General features: G+C 38.7%; 1 protein-coding gene across 1 annotated transcript in view; it reads right to left on the bottom strand.

The window, feature by feature from the left end:
- Nucleotides 1–14,394, bottom strand: part of lamc3 (laminin, gamma 3) — a 131,471-nt gene that overhangs the window by 109,651 nt on the left and 7,426 nt on the right. The window contains exon 2 of the mRNA XM_063478196.1: nucleotides 13,166–13,470. Coding sequence (XP_063334266.1) covers nucleotides 13,166–13,470 — 305 coding nt within the window. The remainder of the gene's footprint in view (nucleotides 1–13,165; nucleotides 13,471–14,394) is intronic.

Here is a 14,394-nt window from a genome sequence, read left to right as displayed (position 1 = left end):
TGTTCCCCACGAGAGGTGCAAGGATGGTAGCAAGGTGTTTCGCAATGTTATAAGTGGCTGAGTTTATGCTACTGACTATGGGTCTGAGTGGGACCCCTTCCTTGTGGATTTTAGGAAGTCGATAAATGCAGGGTATGGCATCCCCTGGATAAAGGGGAAGTGGAATCCTTCACTGCGCACATTAACGCTGTGGATAAAAACATCAAATTCACCAGGGAAGACACAAAGGATAACTGTTTACCTTTCCTGGACTGCGCTGTGCACATTGAAGAGAATGGCAACCTCAACATCGAAGTTTACCGGAAGCCCACACACACGGACCAGTACCTCCTCCTTGACTCCCATCACCCTCTGGAACACAAACTTGGAGTAATCAGGACCCTACACCACCGGGCAGAACATGTTCCCTCTAAGTCTGAGGGAAAAAAGAAGGAACACACACACGTAAAGGAAGCACTCAAAACGTGCGGTTATCCTAACTGGGCGTTCATAAAGTCAGCAAAGAGGCACAGAAAAGAAGATCAGACACCAGCGAGGGAGGATAAGAAAGACAGACGCAACAACGTTGTCATCCCCTATGTAGCCGGTGTATCAGAGAAACTCAGGAGAGTTTTCTCCAAGCACGACATCCCAGTGTACTTCAGACCCAGCAACACACTCAGACAGAAACTGGTTCACCCGAAAGACAAAACTCCAAAACACAAACTTAACAACGTGGTGTATGCTGTACAGTGCAGCGAGGAATGCCCAGACCTCTACATTGGAGAGACCAAACAGCCACTTCACAAGCGCATGGCACAACATAGAAGAGCCACCTCCACAGGACAAGACTCAGCAGTCCATCTGCATCTTAAGGACAAAGGTCACTCTTTCGAGGATGCCAATGTTCACATTTTGGACAGAGAGGACAGATGGTTTGAAAGAGGAGTGAAAGAGGCCATCTATGTCCACTGTGAGTGACCATCTTTGAACAGAGGCGGTGGTTTACGACACCAACTGTCTGCCATCTATAATCCAGTTTTGAGTTCCCTCCCCAGACGCCTTAATGCCCACTCACATCCTGGGCCATCTGACCTCAGGAATTCACACGACAAGGTGGGGCCAGGTTTCACAATGAGCACACCCGAAACCCTGGCTGATTAGGTCCCACACCCGCTTTCACACCTTGGCTCATGTGATTAGAGGATCATCAGGGGGTCCTTTGTCCCTCTTTGGGGGGATACTCCCACTGGGTTTAAATCTGGGACTCTCGGCCATTTGACCTTAGAACTGAAGAAGCTTCTCGGATGAGAGGTGAAACGTCTTCAAGCAACTTAAAGAAGTCCAGACGCTTTTCTTTGCTAACTCCTTTGACTATCCCCATTCAAATTGTAATGAATTTAAGTGGTTATAACCGATATTTAAGTCATAAAAATATAAAGGGCTATTTCTGAATCCCCATCTATCATCCTCTATATGCTTATATGTTGTCAATACATACAATGGCAGTAAAAAACAGTTTTTAAATAGTTCAATATAGTATTAACATTACGTTCGCCTTCGGATCAATTCATTGACCTTGAAGGAGAGGTCAGAGGTCAGATGTGACATGATTTTAAACCTTTATATGGTACTTTCCATATGTTGACAATACACACCACACTTGTAAGAATCCTAGTTTCTAAATTATAAGGCTTTATGTCAATTTTCAACCAATAAATCATTAAGTTGACCTTAAAGACCTTTGTGCATTTGACGCTAATTTTAATGGATTACTAACATGTCTCCAAAAGTTGATTCTGTTCATCTGGACATAGCGTTTTGTGGGAGAAACGTTTCTCCCACAAAACGCTATGTCCAGATGAACAGAATCAACTTTTGGAGGTTTACTTTCCTGGATGATTAAGAATGCATCAAGACATTACTAACATGTGCCCACTCTACACCCCTGCAAAGTTTTATCAGAATTCATTCTAAACTTTTTGAGCTATCATGTTTACAGATGCACATGTAATCAAAGTGTTTACCATGGAAACTTCAATTTTGTCTGAACTAAGAAGTAATAAATACCAGGCCACCCTTTCCTTAATGTTTTTAAGTTATACCTGTAGTTTAGCCACTTGATTTTTTTAATCACCTCTGATCTCTAACACCTGCATAGCAATTAAAATGTGTGTAGTTTTTTTCTACTACAAATTCCCTTAAATGAAGAATGTATAATTCTAAGTCTTAACCCTGTGCAACTCTACAGATGACTTTTGTGTCTAAGGGAGACTCTACACTTTCTTAAACAAGTTGGAATCTTTCAGATGCGAACAATTCTAACCAAGTCGGTGCAACTTCCTTAATCCCAATGCTGTATTCTAAATGCAGCACTGCAATAAAGCAGGACAAGCACAGAGAGTCCATGACAAGATCTTTAGCCTTTACTGGTCCTGTTTTTGTGCTATAATACAATCTAAAGCCTGTCTGAAATACTTCAAGTAAATCCTTCCCTCTCACATAGTTGATCTTGAAGAACTTTAGAAGTAAAACAAAGGCTGGAAATCTGTCTATAACAGGCTAAAATGCCTGGTCAGTTAAAGGCTTTTCAATTAATGATTTTATTACTGCCACCTTAAAAACTTGTGGTACATAGTCTATTAATAATAATTTTTAAATTGATTTTATTTGCTAGTTCAATGGTAAGCCTTAATAGACATGTCTAATAGATATGTTGATGGTTTGGATTAAGTATTTATTGATTTTAGCTCAGAGTGATCAATAGGAGAGAAGCAATCAAAATAAAGATCAGCATTTTCTAAAGCAGCTGTAGTTAATGACACGTCTGTGACATTTGTGGGATGCCTTGGATTTTTTTTCCCTTCCAGTAGTTAACATTTTCAATGTAAAAATGGCACCTTGTCTTTTACCTCTGTGCATCAGAAAAAACGAAGCTTGTAAGCATTCACACAGGTGCTAAAATGTGAATGTTTTTAATTCGTATCCACATATGGCATTTTAATCATAGTCACACAAAGTGTGGTTTAATGAAGAGGCTTTAGGAGATGAAGGACTTCTTTAGAGTGTATGATTTCTTGAGATATTATTTTGCAAGGCTGCCAGATTCATAGATAACAACAGATGTGCTGTTTATACCGGGTACATAAAAACAGGATTTCTAACAATACAAGCCCTGCAAGTAGCTGTGAGTTTAGTCTTCTGGCTAATATTTGCTAATATTGATCAAACAGCTAAAGCTGGTGGATCATTAATCATCAGTGTTACAAGTATTTGTTTAAAATCTGGACACATTCAAATAACCAGAAATTTCAGCTGACAATACAACGATATGAAAAGTCAGGAGCTCACAAGTCTTTTGGGCTCCTTGTCTGGGAAATGTTAACGTATGTTAAAAAAGTGTCATAGAGCAAGAGGCAGGGTACACGCCTGGACAGGTCGCCAATCTGTCACAGGGCTAATGCAGAGACACAGGCAACCATTCACACCTATGGCACCAATTAATGTAATCGCTAAAGGAGAGCAAGACGTGAGAAGACCATTTTAAAAAGGAAAATCTGCTACTAGACTTTAACTTATTTCTGTTTAGTTTGTATACAAATGAGTAATGAGTCCCAAAACAAAACTCAGAGACAAAATGTTACCAGACAAGACAAATCGTAAAACAAAACTACGCATTTCCTGATAGCAGTCTTGATTCTGAAAGACAGCTATTCAATATTTGTGTTAAATGATGAGAAACTTTAAGGGATTCTTTACAGTGGACATTTCAAATAACATACCTACGTGCATATACGCGCTTCCCTTCCTTGTTCCTGTCTCCTTCCTTTTTACGGCTCTTAATCCTATACTCAATTAAGGCATATTATGGGTTTGTAACTCTAACCACCAACGGTTTTAATTGCTTGTTTTCTTCCTGTTATAATAGTATTAGTAGCTCAAGCGGGAAGTAGCATGGCAGCAATAAAGAAACCTGTGCCCCACCATCTTTGTTTTGCTGATTCACTGTGTTGGAAAAAAAGCACTCCTTTGCATTCCACCAGCTTTGATTTAGCATCAAAGAGGATGGCTGATGTGTTTTTGTCTCTGCTCACTACACCCATCTGTCCCATCACCCTTAAAATAGAGAAGGAATGAGAGATTGAATGAAAGAAATGGTGCAATTGATCTGTCTTTTATTCTAATGGGAGAACAGATCACAGTCAATTATGGGTCTTCTCATCTTGTTGTTTAAAACATGGCGGAGAGTGGATGGGGGGAGGTGGAATGAAGGAGAGCGGGTGTTTGGCAGGTCTGTTGAGAGATTTGCCACCCAATCTATGTATTCTTAGCTTATATTGATCCCGCGCTGCTCTATAATCAGTGGGTCGATGTCCTCCAAAGCATACTGAAATACAGCCAGCAAAACCATTAGTAGTCAAGTTTTAATGTAAGTAACACCTCTATACCGAAAAACTACCCCCCCGAAAAGATCTCATGTTGCTACATGGCTTTAAAGTGTAAATAAAAACATCTTAAGGTTCAGGAGGCTAATGAGAAATGCCAGTAATCCACGTTGTTTGAAAGGGTAATTAAGCACTTGATTATATATCTATATATATCTATATATATATATATATATATATACACACATATATATATGGGTCTTTATATATATATAAAACTGGGTCTTATATATAAGACCCAGTATAGTAAAGCTTGTGTACTTTTGAAATTAATTACAATCAACACAAATAATTAAAGGCTTAAGTTGTCGAAATGAGAGTTGCACACCTGCAGAGATGACAACTCATTAAACGGTAAATAAATAAACGATTGATTTATTTAACTGGTGAAACATTGTGTAATAATCTTCTTTTGCATTACTGCAATTTTCCACAGCAGTGGTCATTAATTGAATTAATTGAATCATAATGTGTATGCAGTAATAAGAACAAAAGTATTGCGCTCTACTTCACTAAGCACAGAGTAGGCATCAGAGGAGGGGGTGGGGGAACCAGGCAGGCAAGTCGAGCTACACGGCATCACACCGTACACACGAAACATACCCCACTCTTCTGCTCACATCATATACCAAGCACACCCTCTGAATTTAAGCAGAATTTTTTTCCCCTCTGAGATGTCAGTGGCACTGTTGCCTTGCTTTGCTGCCTGCTGTTTCAATCAATCCACCGCCCCAGCATACACCTGTAGGCTCTGGTGGATATTTACTTATCACTCCCCAGGTTTTCTGTGTAGTATATTTGTGAGCTTGGAGCCTAGATGCAGAACTCTAAATGTATTCCGCTGCTGATATAAATCAATCATTTTAAATGGGAGCTGCCTGACTGCATTGATTGTGTGGAATCTTACTGGGAGATTTGGCCCAAATTAGTTTGTACACATAAAATTAATCATTAAAGAAAGTGGATCATTTTTTGCATACTTCCCTAGTTAAGATTTAATGCTCTGAGATACAGTAGATAACATTACAGGCTACATGAGAAAAACGGAATACTGTTGAATAGAATAAACTAGTATATAAGCCGGTGCTGACTGACATACCCATGCAAACCTAACCTGTTTTTCTTTTTATGGATGGAATCCTGTTAAGCCTTTTTACACACTAATGCAATAATTGATTGATTTTTCTATTCAGCTGGTCGCAGTGGTTCCACATACACAGCACTCTGGGAATTATCACATAGATGTTGACTGAGGAAGAGACACCAGAATCAAAAGTTGCTTTTTACTGAGGCTGTTCCTCTGAGACAAGCTGTAACTGTGGACACATCTGTGAGTCAAACTTTGCAAGACAGACAGATAAAAGAGTTTGTGTGTGATTGAAAACAAAACCAGTTCAATCAATAGACATTATATACTGTATACTCATAGGCCACCTGTTTCCCTGCACAACACAAATCTGATCAGCCAATCAGATGCTGGCAGCTCAGTATATTTAGCCATGTGGACATGATGTCAAGATGTCCTGCTGATCTTCAAATGAGCATGAGAATATGGAAGAAATGTGATTTGAGTGACTTTGAACATGGCAGGGTTGTTTGCCCTTTAGTGCAAACTGAGCATCATTAAATGCCACATGCATGAGTATTGTTACTGTGTCCATCCTTTTATGAACACAGTGTACCGATCTTCTGATGGCTGTTTCCAACAGGATAGTGCACCATGTCACAAAGCAACAACCTGAAACTAACAAGGTGTGCCTAATAAAATGTCCAATTTCCTGAAGTCTGCACATCTATATGCATCTGTGCTGTATCACACATATGGTTTGCATTCATGCTTTATAGCACATACTGTGTTATTGAAAAAAAAGTTAGGCTGTTGTTAGGTTGTGCACCTGTGCATGAAATGGACTTGAATCGGTGCATCCCATTTCATAACAATACTTTTCAAAACCACAAATGTGAGCCTTGTACACATGTATATCTGTGTTTAATCTTGTTTGGCATTGCAGGATTATCAAAATGTAACGGATTCAAAATCTAGGCAAGTATGCCTCCTAAACTGAATTTTAGCATTCCTGTAGAGTAAAAATACTCCTTTTTGTTGTTTCCATGGGTCATTTGAGCGATAGAAACAAACAGAAACAAACACCATATGATGTAATAGCAGATCCACGTTTAGTTGGGGGACATGTCAATCAAATATGTACCGTATAAAGTATAAAGACACCTTTTTGGTTAGTTGTTGAAATTCTTCAAGATGAAACATACGATGGACCCAACAACATGCACACATTATGAGGTTGGCAAACATATAGGATTCATTAGCTTTGTTAATGATTTCGATTTTTCCTTTTTTTTATGCTTTTAACTTTCCCTCACATGACTTCTAACTGAACTCTAGTGGTCATAAAAGATTAAAGTGTCCGCAACAGCCTGTCTTTCTTTCACACTAGTTATAACTCTTGGACTACCTGCTTCCCATTCCTCCTTTATATAATCCTTAGTCCCTTAATTACTTAATCCCACATAATCCTTTCATGGCGAGAAAGGCATTTCTTTCTGTCTTAATTCATGAAGCATGTATTTTCAACTGAAAAAGTAATGCTCTTTTCACAATACCTCTTGAAAGCAGCCTGTCCTTCCAGCCTAGAGTTTAGCCTGCTATTGTCCCAGCTGCCGTAGTCAGAGTTTTATAAGAGACAGATACAGAGGCCAAAATAGCAGCACAGCGGTGAATGGCTAGTGTGAAGGGATTAATCAGAAAAAGACAGTTTAATAATTTCTAAACTAGAAAACTGGGGTGCAGCTGTGTTTTCTAGCAAGCATTAAACTTCTCTTATGCAAATAAATAAATATAAATATAAATAAATAGTGGCTCCACCGGCATAAGAGGTGAAACAAAGTAATACACACCAGAGAGGAAAGAGAGAGCGAGAGATGCAACAATGAAGCGGGAGAATAATGGGAGTGTGGAGAGAAGATTCTTGTGCTTGTGGAAATATCCAGAGAGGTCTTTTTTTTGACAGTGGGTTAAGAGGCTATTGCTAAGCCACAGACATATTTATTTTTTCATTCACTCTCCTTTCATTGTTGTCCTAGCGGGACAGATGGAGTGGAGTCTTTTGGAGTCCAATCCAGTTCTGTCGTCCCTTTCCTCTTTCATGCAGCTGTTTGTCATCTTACTGACAGTTGCCTGCCACACAATGTGCCGAACCTCTAACAACACTAAAGCTAATCCAATAGTGCATTTCATTTCTATTTTCACTGCAGCTAGATGCAAGGGAACCTTACATAGCAGAGATGTGGCGAGAATGTCCTTATCCTTCTCAGCGCGGCTTAGCTCGTGCTTGAGAGATGATGTGGCTTCAGTCGCTGCCTTCTACCCTCCGTCTATTCCCAGTTTAAAATGTGATCACTCTTGAAGAAAGCAGCCTCTTTCTGCTCTGCAGGAGGTGGCACAAACATCACCCATTTAAAGAGTCTTAGTTGAGGGCTGGATTTTTTTTCTTTTATGGAGACAGCGCGTGGCAGAGGAAGCATGTGTGTGCTGTAGTGGAAAGAGGTGGGCACCATAATTGGATCTGAGGTGTGGTCAAACTGTTTTACAAATAGGCAGGTTTTAACAAAAAGTTTGTAACACCAACAAATGACTATGTGAATGTTTTCACAAAGATCTGAGTAATTTTCACTGAGGCTGTTTTGTTTTTTATTTTAAAATCCAATTTGTATATATTCAAACATTCAAATCAAATGTTCCTGAAACGAGCAAGCGTGGGGGGATGAAAGCCTGCAGACAACCATGAACTTCAACAGTGAGCTAGAAAGAAAAAAGACCTGGATTTAGTCATGTTATGACTAAATCACCTTAAATGTCATTTGTAATGGTTTTATACTGTAAACAGAACATATTGGCAGGACGAGCAACACAAATCGCCCCCCACCATTCTCATGTTTAGGGTAGGTTAGGCAAGGTTAAATTGCATATCCCCCAGATATCCACACTAACTCTTCTTATTTAATGATGCGGAGGAGGACAGCTTACTTTACAGAAGTGCTAGTTTGGCTCTGCTAGGCATATTTTCACACTAAATTTTAGGAGGAAGGTCAGATATAAGAATGTGTTATTATTATTTTTCTGGAAGACTTTGCACAGGGCAGGAGGAGATCTGCCCTGTGCAAACATCAAACATCTCAAGGAGCCGGACTTTTGTTGTAATGTTTTAAAGTAGTCATGAGTAGAAGTTCCCCTTTTTCAAGGTCTTACAAAGTTTTTCTTCGGATATTGTGTCCTTTTTTAAAGCCCTTTTACACTGACCAGTGAATCATTCAAGTATTAAGTAAAAGGTCCTAACTCAAAGGATGAACCTGTTAATGATATGCGATACTGCAAATTTTTGTAGTGATTGAATACCAAGTAAATTGAAGGCCAGTATTACCAATACAAATACTAATAGTTTTAACTTATAAAGTGAATTTATGTAGCGGAGGGCAGTGTCATGATTTATGAGATGAATCATCATCAATTTTCTGAATTCTAATCACATTTTATTGACCACTGAATCACTGTGATTTTTACTTTCCATAGGAATCAGTTAACACCATAAAACAAGCCTTTCAGCATTTTCTGTATTTGAAACTGGGTTTTTTTGGAGACGAGGAATGTAAATGTGTCTGTCGTTAAAGCACTTTGGACCAACTTCAGTTGTTTAAATGGGCTGTGTATGTAATAATGAAACAGACCTGACAGTCAACACAAAAAGGTTATTATATTCAAACATTTTTCATAGCTCATGTCTAATTTCCAATAAAATAATGTATGAATTGTACCACAATTCAGTGGGCAGAATATATTATCTGAATGCCTGAATATAGTCTAAAGATAACTGGTCTGCTAATGTAGCAAGTATGACGACCAATAACACTTTAACATTAACTAATGCTGAAGATCCAACATCAGTCATGATTGAAGCATTACTTTCACCAATATATAGGCTACCTGGTTATTCTTTGCCTCTCTGAAAGACTGTGACAGCAGGCTCTGGGTCCGTCTGAGGGATTTACTTCCTCCTTTCTTCAATTCTTTCAGTGCTTGTTCTCTTTTTAGTGGTATTTTATGTCTTTTTATAAGTTGGTGGTGTTGCCACAGTAGTGAATTTCCTTCCAACACACATTGCAGTTTGCAGTTATTTAATGTATTGGTGTAAAGTGCTTCAACACGATGCTTGCATCCAAAGAAGAACTTTGAACATCCTTCAAGAAGCCTGGAGAACTATTCATTAAGACTACTGTGAAGAAAGGTGTGACTGTTTATCTTTTAGAATTGTTCCTTCTTAAGTCAGTAAAATAAAGACATGCTTTTATTCTGTTAATGTTGTGAATCTTTGAGTAAAGAAGGGAAAGTACAGTTCCTTCTGATTAAAAGGGATGTATGAGACTATCTAAATATTTCGAAATACTACTAATTTACACTCATGTTTCCTGCTTACTTGTAAGGCCAATAGAAATAGAAAATAATGGCCTCTGAATTATTGTGGGCCTAAGTAAAATTTTGATAAGCTTGATTAAAAAATGCAATGTAATTTTAGTCTACATTTATGCAAATGAGTATTAAATGCAAATCCTAGCTGATATAATTAAAGGAAAAGGTTAATTTTAGCATTGCTCAGTAGAATTTGTCCACTGGAACCAGTTGTAAATGCCAAATAGCCAATGTACAAATAGCCAATGTACTCTAATATTGGGTACTGTGGATTTATTTGCCCACGTGACACCACAGTTTGTTTCCATGGCAGAAGGATGTGGTTCTTGCCTTATGTGTGTCATGTGAGTATCTGTAACTCACAACTGTATTGATTTAAAGGTCGCAGAGGCCTGGAGCCTACCCTAGCTGCAATAGTTTAAGAGGTGGGGTACAGCCTGGACAGGTCGCCAGTCTGTAAAGAGCGTTAGTTTGAAGCTGAAATTCTTATTGTGTATAATAACCCAAGTTAAGGAAGGGACGGAGAAGGTGCCAGTATTGTGAAAAACTATAAACTGGAAATGACAACCCACATATTCTCAGGTTGCTTTCGTGTTTTGCACCGGTGTGTGTACGACAACAAATGTACACAACCCATCTGTACACGAGGCCTCTCGTTCTCCGTCGCTGTGTATTTGTGGAGGAAGGTGAACGAGCCCCACCCGCAGTGAAAGTCAGGAGCATCGAAGCAGTGGGACAAGAAATTACAGCAGAATGATTTCCATCTTATAAGACTGAAGCTTTCTATACAGCAGACACGACTCCTCTCTTGGTTAGTAGTTATTTTAGTGCATCTCGGGTCTGTCTTTTCATCCTCCATTTCTCTTTACTGTTCTTGAATGTTGCGATGGAGCATCTCCCAGCTGTTAACAAACTGTTATGTTACCTGCACTTTTGATTAAAACCGCAAGTAAGAGGGATCGCATTTAATAGAGGTCCATTCTCCCTGCACTCCTCATTGCTCCCAGTGGTCGTTGATAAATCAATATGCAGGACATTTTTACTGGTATAGCACCCAGCTCTAGCTACAAAGTTATGAATATAAATATACATTTGTCTTTACGTGTGCTTTTGCATTAAATTTAAAATATAAAAGTTGTATAACTTTCAGCTCACAGATCACATTACTTTGCATGTATGTATGATTTATGTCATTTCGAGTGACTTTATGGCTTTGAGTATTTAAGGTCCAGGTAAAAATAAAAATAATAATAATAACAGTACTAATAACTCTCTCAGAATTACAGAAATAACTCACAAATTCAATGTTTTGTCATCCCAGGATGCCAGGACGTAAATTACTGCCTGTCAGAAAACACTGGCAACGGCAATATTAGACTCGGAGAGATAACGGTCCTCTTCTAAAAAGGGAACAAGGTCCACATTTGGTAGCTGGAGGGCTGTTGGTGAAATAAGTCACCAGTTTGTCAGCCAGAAGCCATTGATTTGTGTCCAGTTTGGGAGCATTGTGCTTTTCCCCTTTCCGTTTCACTTGCTTTTTGCTTTGGATTTCACTCACTGGTCTTATTAAGCACAAAACAAAAACAAAAAAACAAAAAGAGAACTACTTGGTTACAATTAGGACAAGATTGTGGTTTGTGGTGAAATGCTCCATTTAACAACATTATCCCTGCAAATTAAATAACGACACTAACCCAGTATGTTAAATTTGACGCCACAGGGTCTTTCATATTTGTAACATACACGTCACCAGTGCCAATATCCAGTGTGTATCAGTGTGTGTTTGTAAGTTGGCAGTGGCTTTAGAAAAAACAAAAACCAGCTGCATATGAGTCCCCGGAAATGTTTCGCTTGAAATTTCTTTGGTTAATTTATAGGATCCACTGCTTGCCCACTGCTTATTTTCTTTCCACTATTTTCAACCACACACACACACATATGTTTCTTTCATATGTTCATAAATAGTATTAGTAATGTATGAAGCATATGGTTCCTTCAGTCTTGTAGGATCTCTCTGTCCTAATTAGACAGCTTAATTTATTTTGACATGATTACTTTTGTCTATTTAGAACATAAAGTAATTATCAAGGCTTTCTGGTGGTCAATACTTAATAATAAAGGAATTCACCTAATGTTTTCCAACTTAAGTTGCAATATAGGAAACATGTGAACAGATGCATGCATGAATGCATACTCATAGCACCATCAAAGCAAAAGGAGTGGCTGCATAAAGTACTTTATTTTCTCATTTTTAGATACGCTTTACTGTGCCCACCCCTCCCAGACTCGCCCACAAGAGACTTCCATTAATTCAGCACAGCCCTCTCAAGGCTTCATCAATGTTAATCAGAGCTAAACATAACATTAGATTCACTTCAGCTGCTTTGAAAAAGGCTCGAAGGCATGCATATACATGCATGGCTACGGGATGTTTGTTTGTGTGAAAGTGTGTGCAGTCGAGAGGCTTTGATAAAATCAGTGCTTGAAGGGGGGGCAAGAACATTACATGCACTTATAAACTTTACATCAAGTTATGCGGTGCTGTTAACACTGTTATCACTGTTATCACTGTTATCACGCGAGCAGCTGTTACGTCCAGAGAAGCCTGCTGCTACAGCTTATTCTCACATTTAGATATATTCATTTCCTCTAAGAAAATTAATATGAGCAGAAGCTAGCACCCATTGTGGATTATCATCAATGTAATGTATCAAAATGAAACAAATATTTCTTTTCATGTTATATCTACATGAATATTTGCCATTTATGATAAATATGTATTTTTGAATGCATTTTGGATTTTTATTTGTTAAAAAGTTTTTTCTTTCACTTTGCTACAGTTTATGATTATATTAAGTAAAAAAAAAAAAAATTTTAAAATCACTGGCAATGGGTCTGATGGAGTGATAGATTCCAGTTTTTAAATTGTGGTTCAAATTGTCATAAATACATAGAGAGGAGAGGCATAAGTGAGTGTCTACAGCCTCCTTAAAAACACTGAGGCTCTGTCATGGTTTGGGTCTACAGTTGAGCAACTGGTGTTGGATATCACGTCAAAATTGATTAAATTATTTACACAGAGAAGTATAGATATTGATCCAGCATGGAATGCTATCTGATTGGCAAAAGTGACATTTTAGCATAACAATCATCCGAAACACACTGCCAATGCAATAACAGCATATCTGGAGAACACACAATGAAACACTATCAGTCATGAATACATGTATACATGTCACCCAACAAAATGCATCCTCACCTGCAACACCAAGCTTTGGTCAAAGTTGTAGGCACTGGGCCGACCTTCCAGTGTGGAGAAAGCCACGTTTCCTCCAGTGAGGGGCGAGATATCGCTGAACTCGTCTGTACATAAAGCAGTCCTTTCATCATCCCCTGGGCGAATATAACCTTTAGCGTCTCTCCTGTAGGTCTTTCGACAAGAAGCGCTGTAATACTGGTAAGGTAACCAGGGCCCATCGTTTTCTGTACGCTTGTAGATGGCAAAGCTCTCTGGTCGACTGGTGTAGAATTTCAGTCGTATGTAGGTTATCTCAAAGGATTTCCCTGTGGAAAACAAATAAAATTATGAATTAAAAGGTCTAAATGGGTACAGACGATTTCAGATTTAATTTGTGAAAAAGAAAAAAGCAATCACTGCAACTAATAGCTTGAACACAATTGAGGAGATGCAACCAGATTTTTCATTTGACTTGCTGTTGAGGATTTAGCAAATCTGCCCGTCTTGTGCTGTACTGTAAATGAAGAAATACAAAGTGTTGGTTCAAAATACATCAACTAGATCAGCGGTCCCCAACCTTTTTTGCACCACGGACCGGTTTAATGTCAGACAATATTTTCACGGACCGGTCTTTAAGGTGTCGCAGATAAATACAACAAAATAAAATGATTCAACCAAGACAAAAACTGTGGTATTTTGTAAAAATAATAATAAACATGAATTCACTGTCTAATTGTGTAACTTTATTAGCAGCGTCCTCCCGAAACGCCCTTTAATGCTCTCTGGTTGCAATGGTAACGCATAAATATTTCTTTCAAAATAAGACACACAACTACAACACGGGAAAAGACCAAGGGAAACTGAGTTAACGATAAAAACCCTGAAAGCCATAAATTTTACACCCGAGCCTCAACTCTCTCACCTCGGTACCAAACAACTCACAGACTGGTACCGGTCCATGGCCCGGGGTCTGGGTACCGCTGACCTAGATACATTTGTGATGGTATGAGAGGAAGAGGTTATAAAAGGATGCCACTAACATTTGCCCACCCGTTTGCATGCCAGAGTCAGGAGGGGATATTTTTCTTTACAGCACTTCCTGTTTAGACAACTGCAGTAGGGAGGTCAGTGATTAATGCTATAGCTCTTGTCCTAATATAGAAAGCTGACATCTTCTTCCTGAATCAATGCTTCTTTTTGATTGAGGGGTGTTATTACCCCCACTGTTTACTCACTGTTGACAGTTCAAA

This window comes from Pelmatolapia mariae, linkage group LG7, assembly GCF_036321145.2.
Source record: "Pelmatolapia mariae isolate MD_Pm_ZW linkage group LG7, Pm_UMD_F_2, whole genome shotgun sequence".
Classification (NCBI taxonomy): Eukaryota; Metazoa; Chordata; class Actinopteri; order Cichliformes; family Cichlidae; genus Pelmatolapia; species Pelmatolapia mariae.
This window is presented reverse-complemented; position numbering and strand designations above follow the sequence as displayed.